Consider the following 22,094-nt stretch of genomic DNA (forward strand, 5'->3'; position numbering starts at 1 on the left):
CAATCATAGTTCAAATCACTACAGAATACTGGTTCTTAGAATAAGAACCAGTATTCTGAGAACAGCGGTATATAAGTAAAGTAAATAAATAATAATAAATAATAATAAATAAATGTCAATATTAACAACAAAATGAAGAGGGGAAAGGGGAAACCAGTAAGCAAAGTACCAAAGTTATTTTCTACCACTACCTTGTGCTAGCTGTGAGAAACATCTGGGCACTCACAACCATGGGACAAGTTGTTTCACGTTCTGTTTTAAAATAAGACTATCTTATTTTAAAACTGTTCAGGTCTATGTAGAACTCACATTTTCAGTATTGTGGACCATAGCTGAGTAGGATGGAAACTTATTTTTCTTATGAAAATAGATTTTCATCTCCAGTTTGTGAATATCAGTCCTAAAACTTTGAATGACGAATATTTGTTTCTCGGAGCCTCATGAGCATTCTTCCAATTCTTTCACTTCTGTATATTTGAAAACTCCCAGCTATTGGTGTAGCTGGGAGTTTTTCATATTGGATCAAACTATACCTCTGCCCAACCTAGACTTCTGTTTATACTGCTTCCATAATGAAAAGCTTGTGCTGCTTCATAATAACCTGGCACTAAACAATTTCTGTGAGAAGAGGTTTTTCCCCAAGCTTATTGCTTACTCTGGAGACTGCATAGGCGTGATTTAATTTGCTTTGAAATTTATTATGCATTTCCTCTTCAATAATGTGCACCATTCATTTAAAATATTTAGGGGACAATAATAATGAATGGCTAGATATCAAATGCCTGTTGATTAATGTGATTTTGCAAGGCAATCCCATGGAGCATTCAGTGTTTACAAACAAAGTTGGCTGCTTTTACCGTCAATGATAGGAATATGTAGCAGATAGGAACACACATCCTTACAGCAAAGCAAATCTATTGACTATGAGTCAGCATCAGCAGTAGTATACCCTATTATCTTAAAATTGAAATATTTTTGTAAGAATCGACTCCTGTCACAAGCATTCAGTAAGTGCATAATAGTGCATGCTCTCTCTTTTCCTACTGCTTCTGACTTACCAAGAAACATCATACATACATAGATACATACATACATACGTGTATGTGTGTGTGTAATATTTGTTTGTGGAATTAACATAATTCTAAAACCACTGGACAAATTGACACAAAATTGGACACTACACCCCTAACGGACCAACGAGTGACCATCACTCATAAACCTCTCCCAAAAGATCTAAATGATGATACAGCGCATGTGCGAATACAACTGTTCCCAGCATCCCCTTTAGGGGAGGAGGATCCTCCAAATGCACTGCTTCCAAGCTGCAAGCTTGCTTCTCCTTAGATTTCTTTGAGAGCTTCCCAATCTGTACATATTTCTTATTTCCTATTCCTGGACTGCAACTCCCAGCAATCTTCCAGATAGATAAGATATATAGATTAGATAGAGATTGATAGTAGGTAGATAGATCAATCAGGAGGACTGCTGGGAGTTACAGTCCAAGAATAGATAGAGAAGGAAGAAAGGAGAGAAAAAAAAGGGACATGAAGGAATAATAATAATAATAATAATAATAATAATAATAATAATTTTATTTGTACCCCGCTACCATCTCCCCAAGGGACTCGGTGCGGCTTATATGAGGCCAAGCCCACAATACATCAATAAACAAAACATCAATAAAACAATAATCCAATACAATTCATATAAATCACATAAACAAAAAAATAGGCAATAAACAATAAACAGTGACATACAAGCATTTAAAACCAATGGCTGGGCCAAATGTAATAGATTAAAATTAAAAAATAATGCTGATGTGAACAAGGTAGGATATAATTGGAATAGGATTTTCAGAGAGAATTGAGGAAAGGAAAGAGGTAGAGAAGAAAGAAAGGAGAGAAGGAAAGAAAAAAGGGAAGGAATGAGTGAGGGAAGGATGGATGGAGAGAAAGAAAGAAGGAGAGGAAAAGGGAGGGAAGGTTGGTCACAGCAACACGTGGTGAGTAGAGCAAGTATAATATATAAATTTATTTTTGTACCCTACCTCCATCTCCCCGAAGGGTCTCGGGACGGTTTACATATAGCACAATATGCCCATAGTCAAGTGATACGTAAGGCATTTTATGTTCTTAAAGAAACGTTTCATCTGAAAGAGAGCTACTGTAGCATTTCCCCCCAATACAGCAGTAAAACATTTCTAGAAAAAAGGTTCCTCACATGATTTCAAAATTTTCAGAAATGTTACATCTCTAGAAACAATGAGTAATAACAAAGTTGCGATATGGTGCAGTAGTTGCCACTTGACAGAAAAGACTTCTGTATATGCTTGCTTTAAAAGACACCATAAGCACAGGAAATTATTGCTACAATATAACAATGCAGAACAAAAGTCTTAAAAGGCATGTATGAAAGGATATTCTAGCAATACAATTCACAAGATGCAGTAGGCCCTCCACATTTACAGGTTTAACTTGGGTCTCTCTCGGAATTTCTAGGTCTTACAGTTGTGATTCTGTGGTCAACTTTCACCAGAGGATGACCACAGAGTACAATAGAGTCTTGCTTATCCAATCTTCGCTCATCCAACATTCGATATTATCCAACGCAATCTGCCTCCAGTCTGGAATAATGTCTGTTTTGGTGCTAAATTCGTAAATACAGTAATTACTACATAACGTACCAAGCTAATAAATGTGGTACAAATAGCCCTTCACATCTGCAGATTTGATTAAAAGGTTCTCTCTAAGGATTTCTAGTACTTAAAGTGTGAGTCTGTGATCAGAGAACCCTTCTCTAGGAATCCCTAAATCCTCCAATGTGATTCAATGGTCAATTTGGTGGTAATTGACTATAGAGTCATGCAAAGGACTTAATGATTCTCTCAGGCACCTGCATTCCAAACCCTGGCAAATATTGAGAGATAGTTGTACCTGCTTCTTTAGCAGACTGAGGGTCCTTTCATGCAGCCCTATAACCCAGAATATTAAGGCAGAAAATGCCACAATATCTGCTTTGAACTGGGTTATCTGAGCCCACACTGTCATATATTCCAATTCAAAGCACACAATGTAGGATTTTATTCAGCTGTGTGGAAGGAGCCTAAGTGGAACTGGTATGGCTATCTTATCTGCTCTAATCCTTTTTCTCGTTCTCCTGCTTTCCATTTATGTTCATGACAGGATTCTGGAAGCCGCTGCTGTTTACCTTGCAGGAGGAAATGTATTGCTATACCAAGTGTATTAGAGCAGGGCTTCTTAAATTTTTGCACTCAAGACCTCTTTTGGTTCGACAAATGTTTATATGACCCCAGGTATATAGGTATACAAGATGAGCATAAAAATCAAGCATTTATCTATATTAAATCAACATTTGAAAGGTTTGCTAGAGAGGTTGGTTTTTCTTTTTATGAAGCATCTTTTGCAGCGTACAGATTTGTGTAAAAGTCTAAAACAGTCAACATGTGACATTCAGAAAACTTTTAGTGTTGTCAAATTTTTCAGGACCTCAACACTGAGCTAAGGGAACCCTGTTTGTGTGTTAGAGCACAATCTCGCCCTTTCCCAAGCTTTATTTTATCAGTTATTGCAGACATACTGTTCAACCTGACAATTAAAATCTGCTTTTTTCCAATCACTTCATCATCCTCCCCGACGCTGCTGAAAATATTTTAGTTCGATAGAAGACAAGGAAAAAGGAGACTGGGGCCCCTTCCACACAGTTCTATACCCCAGAATATCAAGGCAGAAAATCCCACAATATCTGTTTTGAACTGGGTTATCCAAGTCCACACTCAGGCCCCTTCCACACAGCTGAATAAAATCCCACATTTTCTGCTCTGAACTAGAATATATGGCAATGTGGATTCAGATAACCCAGTTCAAAGCAGATATTGTGGGATTTTCTGCCTTGGTATTCTGGAATATAGGGCTGTGTGGAAGGGCCTTGGGCAGCTGTAAGAAAGCTTTCAAAAATAATTTATTGGCTGAATTGATCACATCACACTCCAGCCTTGAACTACAATGGCCCATTCAGAAACAGCTCTTGCTAAATTTCTGACCTTAAATGTGTCTTTTTAATTAAATATAAGGATTAAGATGCTCTCTTTCCTTACCAGTTGGCTTGTTCACTCCAAGGAATCCGGCTTTCCCCAGAGATTTAAAAACTTGGTGTGCTGGAAACTGTCCCTCTTCTTCCCATTTGTCCACAAATGGGTTGATTTCTTTGTCAATAATCTGGGGGAGAAAAGGAAAGAGTGAGAAATGTAAGAAGGTCTCATTGTAAAACTAAAGCAGCACAAGAAGCAAATCTGACATGGAGGCCTTCATTTAAACTGGTAGGTGGCATCATGCAGCTCTCCAAATGTGTTCAATGGTGTTAAGGTATATAGAAAACTGGGTGAGATTTTGCAAGGATCAACACCAAGGTTAAGACAGATGTATGTGTAAAGAAAGAAAGGGCCCACATGCAGGTGTGTTGCATGGGTTAATAGATGCAAGGGATTTCTGTTGCTGTAATCAACAGGGCATAACTACAGAGGTGACTGATATCCTCTGTTTGGATTTCAGCCAGCCCACCAACACCTTAAATTAAGAAATAGTTTTCTAAGATCTACAGAGATACTCGTAGAAACACCTCAGCAAGCGAGACTCCAAAAGTGGCAGGCAAAAATCCGGAACCTCAAGCCATGGGCACACGGAAAACTGGGCAACTTGGAAGGACTTTGCTCTGGCACCACGAAATGCAGAGCCAGCCTTAAGAAATGGGGCCACAAAGTGGAGTCCACAACATGAGAGTGTGGAGATGAGCAAACCACAGACCACCTATTACAATGCAGACCACAGATACTCCAAGTGGCCAGCTTCTGGTCAAAAAGTCATTTAAACTTTGTGTTTTTAAAAATACATTACAACTGTACCCTTGGTTTGATTCTGGTACGATAAATAAATACTACAGAGGTTTGAGGGCCCTTCCAGACAGGCCCTATAATCTCAGAATCTAATCCCGGGTTTTCTGGATTATATGAGCCCACACTGCCAATTAATCTGGGATAAACAGAAAACCTGGGATCAGATCCTGGGATATATGGCTTGTCTGGAAGGGCCTTGATTATACCATTTGGAGCTCTTTACAAACTGTTGTTGAGGGTGTTGAACTCTGTTATTTTTCTCCTGCAGATGTTGATACAATGCTCTTTGGAAAGGGCCATTTGTTTTGTAAGTAAGGGCCCTTCCACACAGCCATATTACCCAAGGCAGAAAATCCCACAATGCAGTAGAGTCTTGCTTCTCCCACATAAACGGGCCGACAGAACGTTGGATAAGCAAAAATGTTGGATAATAAGAAGGGATTAAGGAAAAGCCTATTAAACATCAAATTATATTATGATTTTACAAATTAAGGACCAAAACATTTTTACAACAAATCTAAAGAAAAATCAGTTGAATACACAGTAATGTTATGCAGTAATTACTGTATTTACGAATTTAGCACCAAAACATCGCAATGTATTGAAACAGCTTTGGATCCAGGTGGGAGGCAGACTGCATTGGATAATGCAGAACGTTGGATGATCAAAGGCTGGATAAGCGAGACTCTACTGTATCTGCTCTGAACTGGGTTATCTGAGTCCACATTGCCAGATATTGTGGGATTTCCTGCCCTGGGTTATATGGCTGTGTGGAAGGGCCCTAAATTGTTGAATTAAGCTATATTTTATTTTGAATGCTAAAGGACTATTTCCTGCTGCATCTGCTGTTTATTTTCTTCTCTGCTGAAACTCTGCTGTAAAGAGTAAAGGAATTTTCTTTTTGTAGAAACCTACTGAGCCCCTTGTGTCATTTTATCTTCAAGCGCACTGCAGTTGGACTTTAAGTTTGGTGCTATAGAGGGATCGATTGTTCTTTGGCACTAAACACAACAAATGGAACTCCTAACATTAATCTCCATTGGCTAGGGATGCTGGGGATTGCAACTCCACAGCAAGGGATGGGGGGTGGCTACATAAGACCCACCCAACTGATTTAAACTGTTTCAGTCTAATTAGCTTCGATAGACCTAAATCAGCAGCTGGTACTGCTTGAAGACGCTGAGGATTAAGCTTCTCATTATAAACTGAAATAGAGCATATTGTAATGCCTATAAACAGCTGACAGTTTCAGTCTCAGAAGGCTTCCTTCTGCTTTGCTTTGCATTCAGGTTAATAACATCCTGCAGGTTTTGGCAAATGGTTGGCACACACAGGTGCAGCCCTGTAATTCGGAATCCCTTGAGAATTCTCCAGCCTTTACTTCCACCCCATCTAAGCAGGTAGAAAGAAATTCATATTCATAATCAAGAGCAATGCATTCAACAAACTGCATCATCATAAATGAGCCTGAATAACCAGTAGAACAGTCCTTGATTCTCAAACTGAAAGAAGCTTTAACTAGGCAGCCCGCTTTCATTTGAACCTTCCCAAAAGGGACACTTCGCTCAGAGCATCATCCAGTGGGACAGGTTTTTCCCCCTTCTAAATTATAGCATCTGCAAGAAGAACTACGATGCTTGATTTTTACTGAATGTGATCTTCTGCTAAAGTGAAATTTGATTTACACAGTATAAACAATAGACTACCGTGTGCTGCATAGAAACTACAAATTCAGCATCCAAGATGCTTTTGTAAGGGCCCTTCCACACAATCATATAACCCAGAATATCAAGGCAGATAATACATATTATCTGCTTTGAACTGGGTTATCTGAGTCCACACTGCCATATAATCCAGTTCAATGTGGATTTTATACAACCCAGATGCCTTAAAGAGGGAAATATTTAAAACAACAGTTTATTAAATCAAAGTAAACAGGACTCAGAGACACTTGCTTCAGTGCCTCTGGTCAAAACTCAAAGTTTGCAGCAATTTGCAGCTTTAAACACGAACTTGGAAAATAAACCTGATTAAACTGGCAAAAAATCCGGATTAAACAAGAGTTCCTTCAAAACACACCAAAATCACACAGTTCAAAGATAATGGTTAAACAAAGAGCCGTGAAGAGAAGCCATCATCCAAAAACAGTCCCAAGTCGAAGAAGTCCCAGATGAAGATTCCAAAGTCTCAAAAGCAGCGTTGTCATCAGAAACAGTCCATGGTCAAGGAGAGGGGAAATCCGCATTTACAAGAATCCAAGCCAGTTGGTGCACAAAGAACACAGCAACCTGCAGTTCCAGGACCCAAGGCCAACAAGAGAAGCGGTAACGACAAGACCCAAGGCACGAATCCAACACTTTGCCTACTGCAAAGTTCTATCACTCCAATGCCTTCATTTATCCTACAACTCATCATCCAATGATGAGTTGCCCTCCACCCCGTCCTCATCGCTGTCAGCTGGCTTAGCTTCTACAGCTGAACGTCAACGCCCGTCCCTCCAACTCTTTTACCTTTTGCCAAGATTTATATCACCCCACGATTCCATGGTATCATCAGCTTGCCAATCCCCACCAGAAAACCCCTCAAAGGTGTCACTGGATGTGGGCTGCGTATACACATTCCTGATCTCCTAAACTTGTGTCCAGTCCAGTGGTTCCTCTTCATCCTCACTACTCCCAGACCCATTACTTCCAGTAAAGCCCATGAAATCCTCTTCCTCAGTGGGAGCAGTAAGTATGTCCCGGATCTTCTTTCTTTGACGCCCCTCGTCTGACTCTTGCTCCCGAGTAGTCCTCTTAAAACCTCTACTCCCATCTCCTCCTTCCTCCTCACTCATTGCACTGCCAGAGAAACCTTCGAAGGATTCCTAGTCTGTGGGTGACATAAGTATCTCCTGGATTCTCTTCCTTTGCTGCTCTTCATCTAACACCTGGGCACCTCGTTTCCCTCCCTACTATCAGTTGTAACATTGCCAGCAGACTCTACTACAACACTTAGACCCCTTCTACATTTTCATATAAAATATAAATCATCTGCTTTGTACAGGGTAGAGTCATATAATTCAGTTCAAGGCAGTTATTTAACGCAATGTAAGGACACGACTCTAACTATATGAAGGGCTGATTGTCCCTTTGAACATGGGTCATATTCTTATAGAATACAGCTTCATAGCAGCATTCTAAATGCATTTTTTCAAGGCTAATAAGGACAAATATTAGGCTTTTAATCACAAAGTCACTGCATCTCAGAACTTCATAAAAATCAAAGATGTGTACCCAAAATAGAAAAAAATCATAGCAACCACTACAATCTTTCCCTTCACTCCTAAACTTACCCCATGTTGCTAAACCTGCAGTGATAACAACTAAATCTGGAAATAAACATACAGCCACTTTTTAAATTTCCCAGGGTTGAATGTGTCCTGTGGAGTTACTCTGGAGACACTTTGAAATGGCAAAAAAAACTGCTTTATATCAGATAGAAGTCATCAATACCTCCTACACTATTCCTACATCATTATGTTCTGTGAATTGATTAAAGTGGATTGTTAATTACTTCTGTGCTATGTGTTTACTTTGTAATCAAATTGAGAAAAAAGTAAAAGTTGACTTTCTTTTTGAGGCATAGTATCTTGCAAGCTCCCACGAGGAACATATAAACACATATGTCTCAATGAGCAAACCGTTTCCTTCCCTCTGTGTTAATGGTATTTAGGATTTAGCAGGACATTGTTTAAGATCTACAGCTCAGTAGCAGAGCAAATTTCCCATATATAGAATGTCCTGGGTTCAATTTCTGCCTTTTTCGTGTATGGCTATGGCCCCTTCTAGACTACCCCTATGTCCCAGGATCTGATTACCGATTATTTTCTTATCCCACATTATCTGGCAGTGGAAACTCATATAATCCAGTTTAAAGCAGATAATCTGGGATCAGATCCAGGAATATAGGGCAGTCTAGAAAGGGCCTTAGAAATCTTTCAGTTTGAAGCCTTGGACGGCTGCTACAAATCACAAAATAAGGATCCATCTACTTTGGAGAATTAATGCAGTTTGACACCAACTTAATGCTGCAGTGCTATGGAATCACAGGTGTTGTAATATTACAAGATGTTCAGCCTTCTCTGTTAGAGTGTTGGTGCCTTACCAAACTGCAACTCCCATGATGACGCAGCATTAAGCTATGGCAATTAAAGTAGTGTCAAATAGAATTAATTCTTCAGTGTAAATGCCCCTTAGATATACCAATATATCTGGAGCATATCAGCAACTCCTTACTGGAGAGTAAATACATATGGTGGGATCTACATTGCCTGTTTTAGGCTAGAGCAGACATGCACAAACCCAGGGCCATGGGACGGATGTGGCCCCTTGGGGTCTTTCCTCCAACCCTATCTGCCTTGACCCTCCTCTCAGCATATGAACGTGGCAGCCAGCCATGTACCCAGTCTGAGAGGAGAGACGAGGCAGAAACATGTGGCTGCAGAGAGTTCTCAGCAGCGGCATGTCTCCTCCTCCTCATCCTCTCAGCCTGGGAAAGCAATGGTCCACTGTGCCCTCTTGCTGACATTCCAGTGACACAAGAGGTATTATTCCTTGGGTTTACCAATACACTTACTCCTATAGTAAACATGAATAAATTACCAATGTGGTAGGGGATTGGTTTTATTTTTCAACAGTAATTGATTTCTAAAGAGTTCAGAAAATTGTAGGTTTTTCTTACCACAGTTCCAAGAATCCAACTCTGTATTGGAGTCTCTGGTAAATGGAGTCCAAAAAGGTCACTGACCCCTTCTGTAGTTTAATGATTTATATTTCAACTACTAAAGCAAAATTATAAGACAATTTTCCCAAATCTCTCTTAAGGCTACTCAATGATCCTTCAATAACTCTTTCCTCCTTCATGAAGCAAACGTGAGATAATCATCTATACGTTATTAAATGTAAAGTCATGAATGAGAGGTGACCATAACTGCAGTACCTTTCTTTTACTACAAGCACAGTCTCTTACGCATAATTACTAGTAATTGAACATACTATTTATATCTGTTTTCAAACCTATTTGAGTTGAGGAGTGTATTTTGAGTAGTGACCTGGCATATTTTTGGAAAATTGATTGCACAAGTACTCTTACAGATCTTTGGAAACCTAATTGAAAAACCACTGAAGTACTATTTGTATCTGAGAAGAACTCTACTTGAGCACCTGTAAAATAAGAGCCAAGGAAACCAGGCCTGGGAATAACATTTTTGTACAAGAAAGATGATTAATTATATTCTGAGATCAAAATAAACAGAGCACATCTGAATTACAATATCAACTGTGTCCTGCTGTGCCAGGAAAGATAATTTAGGATACACTTGTGACAAAGCAATGTATGAGGTCTACCCTTTAATTAATGAAGGGATAGACAATATAATCCAGTTCAAAGCAGATATACTGGATTTTATATGGCACTGTAGAAAGGGACAGTAAGAGTAAAAACACATAGAACCAAACTCAGTTATTTGACTATAATATAAAGACTTTAAAAAGTGAATATTAATACCACTGACTGTTAGGGACAATGGATGAAGACAGTATAGCTTACCAGGCTCTTTGCTAATTATTCAGACCATCAATTGTATAGTTACTTAAAATATGGTTCAAGGACACACACATCCCAATGATACTAAAGTTAGTGGATGCTCAAGTTACATTACTGTATATACTCGAGTATAAGCCAACTCAAATATAAGCTGAGGTACAAATTTTACCACAAAAACCGGGGAAATGTATTGACTCGAGTATAAGCCGAGGGTGGGAAATGCAGCAGCTACTGGTAAATTTCAAAATAAAAATTTCATTAATTGTGGCATAAGTAGGTTAAATGTTTTTGAATATTTACATAAAACTGTAATTTAAGATAAGACTGTCCAACTCTGATTAAACCATTATTATAACCCTCTTCAATGTAAATATTCTTGCGTATCCTCACAATAATAATAAAGAGCGTAAAATAATAAATGTAATATTAAAAATAAAGTAAAGTAATAATGTAACAACAATAGAGTAAAATAATAAATGTAATTGTAACAATAATAAAGTAAAATAATAAATGTAATAATAACAATAATAGAGAAAAATAATAAATGAAATAGTAAAACAGAGTAAAATAATAAATGAAATAAAAATAATAATAGAGTAAAATAATGTAAATGTAATAACAACAATAATAAACAGAGTAAAGTATGAAATGTAATAAAATAATATTAATAACAGAGTAAAATAATAAATAACCTTGACTCGAGTATAAGACAAGGGGAGCTTTTTCAGCCTAAAAAAGGGGCTGAAAAACTAGGCTTATACTTGAGTATATACAGTACATACAATGGTAAACTGGTGTCCCTTATCTAGAATGGAAAAAAATTCAAAATTTGCTTTTTGGTTGGTTTTATAAAAAATCATTTTCAAGACATAGATGTAGAATTTAGGAATATGGAGTGGGCGATTAAACACCTTTTTTCTGATAGTTTGAATCCAGTCTCAAAATCATGCAGCTGAATGGTCCTGAAAGTAAATAATTTGAAACTACTTTTTGCACATGTGAACCAAACTTCATTCTTCCCTTATATAAATGACCATGAAATTGCCCATTTTGCAGTTCATAGTTGAGCTAAAGTGTAAGTTGCTGAAGGCAAAAAAGGGGAAAAAAAAGAACAGAGTCTAAATGTGGCAATGTTTGGATAGGAACAGCTGAAATCAATAAGTAATTGAAACATCATTGATTTCAACAGACCTACTATAAAGAGGACTGCCTGGATCCAGTATGTTGTGTTTATCTGCACTTGCTTTAGATTAATATCCTTGGACTGCCATGCCTCTCAAATAAGAGAGAGATGCTTGTTTTGCTTATTTCACTTTACATGCAAAAGTAAATGATTTCAAATGTTTCCTTCCTCCCAGGCCAGATTACCAGAGGTTTTTTTTTCTGCATTTAAATGTTATTTCACAGGTCAGGTAGCTTTTGGCAAAAAAGAAAGAAAAAACATTTTAGTGCAAAACCCCAGTGGACATTGTTTTCCACCCAGAAAAACAGCAGCACACTTTTTGCACAAACCCTTTTTCGCACAAAGAAGTCTTGAAAATGAGAACACCTCATTGTGCCCACCTTTTCTTTAATGAGCTCTCATAACAAGTCAAATTCTTGTTATGAATGAGAAAATTTGCAAAACTTCTTCATATCTCTAAACTAAGGCAATGCTCCCATTGGCTAACATTTCTCTGGTTTTGGAGGTCCTGAAAAATCTGGAATCTGTTTCATTTAGCAAAGATCAATAGAGGACAAGGAAACAGACAGGCAAGAGTCATAGCAAAGTAGGAATATCAGCCTTGTTTTTGGAGACAACAAGAAGCAAGCTCATAGCACAAGGAAGATAACACGAGAAGACAATTGCTTTGACCAGTAGCTGTGATAAACCTCCTCTGCTCTTTACCGCATTGACCAATAGCTGTCATGAACTTCCTCTGTTCTTTTCTGGATAATCTAAAAGCCAAAGAACATATTTATAATGGCAACGTAACAAGTTCAAAAGAAGAAAGGTGATGTGAAGTTCAGACATGTTTTCTTTGACCTCCATTTCACTCAGTTTGGCCATGTCTACCTTTTGCAACTAGGCATTTTCTCGGGGTTGGGCAATGGGCTAAAAATATGCATAAGAAGACAACTGCAATGGTTAAGAATTTGGAGGACTTTCCCACAGTATTATGGACTTTTTACTTTTGAACCCCAAAATGTGACCAATTGGAAACATGAACAGAATTGGGAAAGAAATCTCATTTGTATTATTATCCATACCTCGGTCTAGCACAAGGTATATGACATTAGGAGGAATGACCACACATATTATTAAGATATCAGTCAAAAGTGCCAAGCGGAAATTCTAAATGCAGGCCTTTAGAGCCATGGTCCAAAAAGGAAATGTTTCCTAATATATTTTTCCACAAGTAACTAGACCCCATATCTTCAGTCTAGTTCAGTCCAAGGAAAACCAGCATAAAGGATTCTGCCTGTTAAAGGTAAAACATAGTCACTCCTCATAGTACTAATGTTGAATGATTTCAGCTCCGCTAAAATTGTGGATTTGGCATGCCTAGCTCCAAAGATCAAAGAAACGCAGACTGTTGGAAGGCTAAAGAAACAGAGGCCTTTATTCACCTTGACCAAAGTGGATGCCAGCAGAGTCTGTGTTCTAAAGACTAACATAAGCACAATTGCCAACAAACAGATTTATTTATAGCACTTTGGCAGCTACTCGAAATAAAGGACTTTGCCACTCTGGCCGCTCACTGGTTCAAATTGGTGTTGGCTAGAATCTGCTTGTTGTTTGATTGGTGCAGGAGTGCTGTCCATCATCACCGTTGATTGGCATGGAGGTGTAGTGGAAAATTTAATAAACTGTCATGGCTTGATTTGAAGTCTGATGGCTGTTACTTGGTTTGCCCATGGTAGGGGTGCAAGAGGAAAGGAATGCAGGCTGGGCTGGTGTCAATGGGATTAAAGCCTTTATTTCTGTCCATCTGGAACAGGAAAATGGCCACATAATGGGTGCCAAGGGTGTTGGGGGGGGGGGGGGCGGTGTCTGATCAGACAATTGGGATTGGGAAATGTTTATTTATTTATTTATTCACAGTATTTATTTTCCGCCCTTCTCACCCCGGAGGGGACTCAGGGCAGATTACAATGCACATATACATGGAAAACATTCAATGCCATTTAGACATACAACATATATAGACAGACACAGAGGCAATTTAACATTCCGAGGGTATGTTCGATTCCGGCCACAAGGTGAACTGCCGCTTCACCATCCACTTGTGACACTGAGTCCTTCCACATTCTTATGCACACTGCTGGAAGGTTTTATGGTGTCATAAATTAGTTAAAATAGCCTCCCCACATAAAGAGGTACCTAAATTTCCTACTTGACAGATGCAATGTGTCTTTTGGGCAGCATAGGTTGACAGCAAGCTAGACTATTAATGGTTGGGGAGCTTAAGCTGGCTTCGAACTCACGACCTCTCGGTCAGTAGTGTTTTAATGCAGATGGCTACTAACTAGCTGCACCACAGCCCAGTCCTATCTAGTCTTATCCCTATTCCCAGATAAAATCTTCAAAAAAACCAGTTAGTCTGCTTTAGGATATTTTGAGTATTGTGAGGGGATAATGTCTTTTCCTAGGCTAAGACTGGCCATATCAAGTCCTAGGCTACACTGCCATATAAAATCCAGATTATCTGCTTTGAACTGGATTATATGGCAGTGTAAACTCATATAACCCAGTTCACAGCAGATAATGTGGATTATCCGTTTTTATAATCCGGATTATATGGCAATGTAAAAGGAGCCTAAGTGATGGGAGATTTCCTGAAGTGTGTGTTAAGCATGTGCAAACTTTGGTGACTTCATTGGGAAAGTCACCAGAAAGAAGGGGAAAGATTAACATGGATTCAGTTTCTGGGAGTCTTCAGGGCTAGGGGTTTCATGGTCCATTTTGGGGTTCTGGTTTTTGACAACACTTGGATCTATTTATTTTATTTATTTTACCAGGAGCAAACAATGTTTTTCAGAAAACACAGTTTAAAAACTATTAAATGCCCTTTGACCAGTGGCTGGCCACTTGGAGTGCCTCTGGTGTTGCTATAAGAAGGTCCCCCATTGTGCATGTAGCAGGGCTCAGGTTGCATTGTAATAGGTAGTGTGTGGTTTGCTCTTCTCCACACTTGCACGTTGTGGACTCCACTTTGTGGCCCCATTTCTTAATGCTGACTCTGCATTTCGTGGCGACAGAGCGTAGCCTGTTCAGCGCCCTCCAAGTTGCCCATTCTTCTGTGTGCCCAGGAAGGAGCCTCTCATTTGGTATCAGCCATGGATTAAGGTGCTGGGTTTTAGCCTGCCACTTTTGGAATCTTGCTTGCTGAGGTGTTGCTGCGAGTATCTCTGTAGGTCTTATTAAACTATTTCTTGATTTAAGGCATTGGTATGCTGGCTGATATCCGAACAGAGGATGGGCCGGGGATGTCACTGCCTCGGTCTTTTCATTATTGGCTGCTACTTCCCAGCAGACATCATGTGGTGCAATACCGGCGAGACAGTGTAATGTCTCCAGTGATGTAGGGTACAGACAGCCTGTGATAATGCAACATGCCTCATTAAGAGCCACACTTGGATGGGAGACTACTGATTTTAGAAGAAGGCACTGGCATAACTAGCTTGCTTAGCTTTCAAGAGCAGATACTTCCCGCAGATTACATGTGTTGTGGGTTTATAGTTTTATCAGGTATGTTTTGATCTGTCGATTACGTTTATTTTTATGTATTGTATGCTTTGTTTACATGTTGTTCACAGCTTTGAGAAAAGCAGGATATTATTATTATTATTATTATTATTAATAATAATAATAATAATAATTTGAAACACAACAAGATGAGTCCACAGCAGACATTCTGCTGGTTGTTGTATTTGGATCACATGTCAGACACTTCCGAAGTGTCTAGGACTGTGTGATGTATTGGTGAATAATGCATGCAGATCCCAGTAGGGTGGCCTTTTGCAGCTGGCAGCTGGCAATCTTGTCAGCGCCAATTGTGTTTAACTGCAGGCCAAGGTCTTTAGGCACTGCACTCAGTGTGCCGATCACCACTGGGACCACCTTGACTGGCTTGTGCCAGAGTCTTTGCAGTTTGATCTTTAAATCCTCGTATTGTCTCAGTTTTTCCAGTTATTTCCCTTAAATCCTGCTGTCGCCTGGGATTGCAACATCGACGATCCATAATTTGTTTTTCAACACAATCGTGAGGTCAAGAGTACTGTGCTCCAAATACTGAACTCAAGAACGGAAAACGAAATGTTGGTGGACGGTAAAAGAGATTTAAAGATGGGCTCAAAGCCAACCTTAAAAACTATGGCATAGACACTGAGAACTGGGAAGCCCTGGCCCTTAAGCGCTCCAGCTGGAGGTCAGCTGTGACCAGCAGTGCTGCAGAATTTGAAGATGCACGAATGGAGGGTGAAAGAGAGAAACGTGCCAAGAGGAAGGCGCGTCAAGCCAACCCTGACCGAGACTGCCTCCCACCTGGAAACCAATGCCCTCACTGCAGGAGAAGATGCAGGTCAAGAATAGGGCTCCACAGCCACCTACGAACCCACCCCCAGGATACCGAACTTGGAGGACCATCATCCTCGGACTATGAGAGATCGCCTAAGTAAAGTAAAAGTAAAGCTCCAAATACTATTATTATTATTATCTGATAGTGGAGACTCAAATAATCCAATTTAAAGTAGATAATGTGGGATCAGATCCTGGGATACAGGGCAGTGTAGAAGGAGATAGAGGTGTGAAATCCAGGTATGTTTTCCCCCACCTTAATTGGACTCAATCATTTTTGCTATCTTTGGGCCCTTCCACATCAAGGTACAAAATCCCACAATATGTACTTTGAACGTGGGATTTCTTGCCTTGATATTCTGGGACAAAGGTCTGTGTGGAAGGGCCTTGAGTCCACACTGCCATATATTCAAGTTCAAAGCAGATAATGTGGGATTTTATTCAACTGTGTGGAAGGGAGCCTTAGTCCCAAAGTCGTGGCCAGTCCTTGCACAACAAACAACAAACCCAGGGCGCAACTCTGCCCTCCTCCCCTCCTTAATACCTTTCTCAGGGAGTCTCTCAGGGCCAAATGCTCCTCTGTGTAGATGAGGTGGTCTCGGGACGGGGCGCTGCTGCTCTGCGCCGCCACGTCGCGCAAGCGGTGCGAAAAGCGCCAGGTCGCGCAAAAAGTGCGCAAAGCCGGGGCCAACAGCTTGGTGCGCTCCTTGAGCAGGAAAAGGTGTCGCACAGCCATGGTTCGGGGGTCAGCAGGGAGCATGCGCAGTTGGGGCCAGGAGGAGGAGACCGGGGGTAGCGCCTTGGCAAAGTCCCAGCCTCTCTCCAGGGCGGAAGTTTTCTCCTGGGAAAGTTTTGCAAACTTGTGATCACAACTGCGGGATTAGGGCTGGCCGGAGGCTTCAGGGAAACAAGGCAGGTAGATCCCACTTTAATCTTACTGATGTTATTCAGTCATTGAGGGCCCTTCCAGTTTGTTGTTGTTTATTCATCCAGTCGCTTCCCACTCTCTTCGTGACCTCCTGGACCAGCCCACGCCAGAGCTCCCTGTCGACCGTCGCCACCCCCAGCTCCTTCAGAGTCAAGCCAGTCAGTTCTATGCAGGCCCTATAACCCAAGATCTGATCCCAGGTTTTCTGTTTATCCCAGTTTAATGCAGAAAACCAGGGATCAGATCTTGGACTATAGAGCCTGTCTGGAAGGGCCCATATCCTCTGAGTACTACTATAGGGCCGGAGGTTTAGCACAGCTAGGGCCAGAGGTTTAGCACAGCTGGTAAATCATCAGCAATTATTAGATCTATCAACCAAAAGGTTGCAAGTTCGAAGCCTCGGGTTGGCATGAGCTGCCAACTGTCAGTCTAGCTCATTGTTTACCTAAGTAATTCGAAAACAGCTTTAGCAGCAATTGGATAAGTTAGGTACGGCTGGCGGGGACGAGAGATAGGGCCTTCTCGGTGGTGGCTCCTCGGCTGTGGAACACTCTTCCTACAGACATTAGACTAGCACCATCTCTAATGGTATTCCGCAGGAAAGTGAAGACCTGGCTGTTTGAGCAGGCATTCCAATAATTAGTGCAATGATTGGTTAATGAACATTGGAACGGAATAATGGATGACGAATCAGGATCATGTTTTTGATGGTGAGACGATAGTGAATAGTGAATGGTTATTGTAGTAATTGTTTATTAATTATGTAATATGTTAGGTTGCTAACTGTTTTTACACTGTAGCATTGAATTTTTGCTGTTCTTATTTGTTGTGAACCGCTGTGAGTCGCCTTCGGGCTGAGAACAGCGGTATATAAGTAAAGTAAAGTAAAGTAAAGTAAGTAAATAAATAAATAAATAAAAGTGTTTTATGATGCCATAAATAAAGTTCAGAAAATGCTGGGCGACCAAAAAAGGAAGGAGGAAGTCCTGATGGCTCTTCCTCATAGAGCAGGGGTCTTCAAACTAAGGCCCGGGGGCCGGATACAGCCCTCCAAGGTCATTTACCCGGCCCTCACATAGGGTCAACCCAAGTCTGAAATATTTGAAAGCACACAATAATAACAACAATCCTATCTCATCAGCCAAAAACAGTTCCCACTAAAATACTAATAAGTTTATATTTGTTAAATTTATTCATCATTTTAATTATTGTATTGTTTTTAAGTGTTTTTGCACTACAAATAATATGTGCAGTGTGCATAGGAATTCATTCATGGTTTTTTTTTCAAATTATAATCCGACCCTCCAACAGTTTGAGGCCCTCTGTTTAAAAAGTTTGTGGACCCCTGTCATAGAGGATAGAGCAACAGCACCCCCTGGACTGAGTCCAACCTTCCATGGTACCAAAAACAGCTGAAACAAACCACCTCCTTTCTGTTCTGTCTGTCTGTATATTGTCTATACAAAGCGGCATTGAATGTTTGTACTGTGATTCGCCCTGAGTCCCCTTCGGGGTGAGAAGGGCAGAATATAAATAAAGTGTTGTTTTTGTTGTTGTTGTTGTTGTTATTTCTTTTACTCTGGACATTTATCACACCAGCCTTTTACCACATCAGTAACCGCATTGTGGCGCAGTGGGCTAAACCGCAGAGCTGCTGAACTTGCTGACCGAAAGGTAGGCATTCAAATCCAGGGAAGGGGGATGAGCTCCCCTTGTTAGCCCCAGCTTCATTCATGCTGGTCCCAGTAATCTCACAAAGTGAGTGAAGGTACTGCAAGTCCCATCATCCGTGGTCCATCCTCCTCTAAATCACACCAGGATGTAGAGTGGGTCATGTGGGCTCTGTGTGCCAAGTTTGGCCCAGATCTGTCATTGGTGAGTATCACAGTGGCATATGGGATCCTAAGCGAATGAAAGTACTGCAAATCCCATCATCCATGGCCAACCACTCTCAGTTCAAAAGTATGCAAATGTGAGTAGATCAATAGGTACTGCTCCGGCGGGAAGGTAACAGCACACCATGCAGTCATGCCAGTCATGTGACCTTGGAGGTGTCTATGAACAATGCTGGCTCTTCGGCTTACAACTGGAGATCAACACCAACCCCCAGTATAGGACTCAACTAGACTTAATGTCCGGGGGGAACCTTTACTTTTACCTTAACCGCATTGCTAAAACAAATAGGAACATATCAGCATTGCAACATACCTTTTTCGGGAAAAAAGCACTATCATATATAATCTGTATATGTTATGTGTCTAATGGCATTGAATGTTTGCTATGCATATGTGCATTGTAATCTGCCCTGAGTTCCCTGCGGGGTGAGAAGGGCGGAATATAAATACTGCAAATAAATAAATAAATAAATAAATAAATATCTCACCTGACTGTTGTACCCCTACATTTGCTTCTCTTCTCTCATGGCTCTCTCTTTTCCTATTTTGCTCTTGTCTCCCTCCCTCCCTCCCACTCACTTTCTTCCTCTTTGTAAAATGTATCTTTCCCTACATAAAGATATACTGTATTTCTTTGATTCTAAGATGTAAGATACACACTAATTTCAGTACTACCAACAGAAAAAAGATCTTTCTCTCTCCCTCTCCCCGTCAAGGTAGGTGTTATGTTTGTTTGTTTGTCCATTTGTACCACAAAGGCCCCTCCATCACCTGGGCAACACTAGGTTTGTACCCACAATTCTAAGATATTTATATTTATAGAAAAGCACATCTTAAAAAATAAAAGGAATAGTATATATTTTAAAAGTACCAGAGATGCAGGTGTGGATCCCTTTTTCTCCATTTGAATACCTTCTCACACTGTTGGATCATTAGACAATGAGAGTTCACTACAGGACCTCTGGTTGAGAACTATTTCGTATCTGGGCTCTGCTAGTCCTGGCCACACAACCAAACCACACAACGTTGTGAGTGATAGTTAGCTTCTGTAAATCAGTGTGGATGCTTTATGCTCAGATTTTATGTCATTATATAATTTTTGTTTGACCTCCTCCTCCTCCTCCTCTTCTTATTATTATTGAAGGAGACAATTCTTGTGGCTCAAAGGGAAGTGGTATTGAATTAAGAAGGAGGGTGTTTCTGGGAGAGAGGAGTGAAATTAGAACTAACTTTGCTAAACCTCCCTCTCCATTGCTCAGGGCTCATTTTTCTGCACATAAAACCAAGCACAGCCTCCTTAGGAAGACAGAAAAGGAGAGGGAGACCGAGGTGAAGACGAGAATCAAGCAGCAATATTGGGGAAAAGTGCATTTCACCAATGATTTAAATGCAAACCAGCATAGGAGACACAACATAATGTCATAAATGTGTAATTACAATTTACCAGGCTTATGTGATAAGGTCCCAAATCTCTAATGTCACCCATTTCTTCTTAGAGTTTCATTTCCTGAGTAATTTTATTTCACTGTGTAATTATGTAATTATCAGACTACAAACACTCCATTCCTGTCCACTTTAGCTTTCTCGACGCAAGTATGGTCATATTTCTACATTTCTTGATTTACTAGCTTCCCCTGATTTATGCGTCCTACATTCCATCTTTGTATAATATGGGTTGTGTAGATTTGGAGTTTCCATTCATCTCTGAACATGTCAACAGCAGAATGTCCTTTTGGCTTAAGTCTAATTGTGTCTTTGGCTGCGGCACTACTCATAGTTATCCTCTTGTCGTCTGCTGTACCAGAGTCGCGCTTTGAATGCCTTTTGACCCGAGAGTCTGATCTTTGGGCACTGTCTCTTGTTTCATTTTGGATTATCTCATCATGGGTTTTCACAAGCTAAAAACATTAGGAATGGGGTTTACCATATCTTCTTCTGCACAGTGTGGTGCCGCTGCCTCTATGTTCCTCTGCTAACGTCAACCCCTATGACTGCTACTGCCCTGTAACTATTTGGCATAATTCAGCCAGTTTCCTCAGCAAATAAAACTTGCCCAAGTTCTTACAACTACTGAGTGAGGAATTCAAAACCTGTCTCTTGGCATCCTAAAGTGCATCTACATTGTAGAATTCATATAGTATGGCACCACTTTTAACTGCCATGGCTCAATGCTATTGAATCTTGGGATTTGTAGTTTAGTGAAATGCCAGCAATCTTTGTCAGAGGAGGCTAAAGACCTTGTACAAGTCATACTCATTCCACTTGTTCACATTCTGGCTACACGGAGAATCCCAAGGCTTCCCTAAAAGGATACTTCTCAGTATTTCTCGCACATCTTATCTAAATACATTGTCTTAGAAGAGGCATTTTATTGTGTAGGTACAAGAAAGGGATAATCCTTCCAACAATGCTTGCAATGTGCAATTGTTATAAGCATTTGTCTTTGGAATAATGTTTTAAATGCTGTTTCTATGTCTCAGTGCAGCAGACATAGATTTAACTAGATCAGGCTTCTTTAATGTAGTGACTGTATGCATAGTTATGAAAGAGAGGTTCCCATTCATGGACCAAAGTTTTAAAATCATACTTTTTTTGGACTACAGTTCCCAGAATCCCACTCACAGCATGATCACCATTCAGGCTGTGGGAGTTTTTGGAGTTGCTATTAAAGATACTCCTTTTCAATAGTGCTCTTTCCTGGATGAATAATTCCAGAAAGTATTTTTTTCCACGTCAGGAGCAAGTTGTTTCTGGTGTGAAAGAATTGGTCGTCTGCAAGGACGTTGCCCAGGGGATGCCCGGATGTTTTTTTTATGTTTCACCATTCTTGTGGGAGGCTGTTCTCATGTCCCCACATGAAGAGCTGGAGCTGACAGAGGGAGCTCATCCATGCTCTCCCTGGATTTGAACCTCCAACCTGTTGATCTTCAATCCTGCTGGCACAAGGGTTTAACCCATTGTGCCACCATGGGATCAATGTGATTCTGGGGGATTTTTGCTTGGCTCTTTTGGCAACTGGAGTCTTCTACACTGTAGAATTAATGCAGTTTGACACCACTTTAACTGTCATTGCCTTTGAGGTTAAAATTCTATAGTCTGCCCACACATGCACAGACATTCAGGAGAAGCGTTTAACTATGCATCTTGAAAATAGCACTGTGGTTAGGTGTACAATTAGGGTTTTTTTAATATCATTATTCAAACCAAGAGCAGCAC

The 22,094-nt window shown here is 40.3% G+C and overlaps 1 protein-coding gene across 1 annotated transcript in view; it reads right to left on the bottom strand.

The window, feature by feature from the left end:
• LOC132778841 (probable acyl-CoA dehydrogenase 6) overlaps positions 1-16,840 on the bottom strand; it is a 49,957-nt gene extending 33,117 nt beyond the window's left edge. The window contains exons 1-2 of the mRNA XM_060782245.2: positions 16,600-16,840; positions 4,115-4,235 (exon numbers count right to left, since the gene is read on the bottom strand). Of these exons, the coding sequence (XP_060638228.2) occupies positions 4,115-4,235; positions 16,600-16,815 (337 nt within the window). The 5' untranslated portion in view covers positions 16,816-16,840. The remainder of the gene's footprint in view (positions 1-4,114; positions 4,236-16,599) is intronic.
• Between the last annotated feature and the right edge of the window lie 5,254 nt (positions 16,841-22,094).

Source organism: Anolis sagrei, chromosome 6 (assembly GCF_037176765.1).
Source record: "Anolis sagrei isolate rAnoSag1 chromosome 6, rAnoSag1.mat, whole genome shotgun sequence".
Lineage (NCBI taxonomy): Eukaryota > Metazoa > Chordata > Lepidosauria > Squamata > Dactyloidae > Anolis > Anolis sagrei.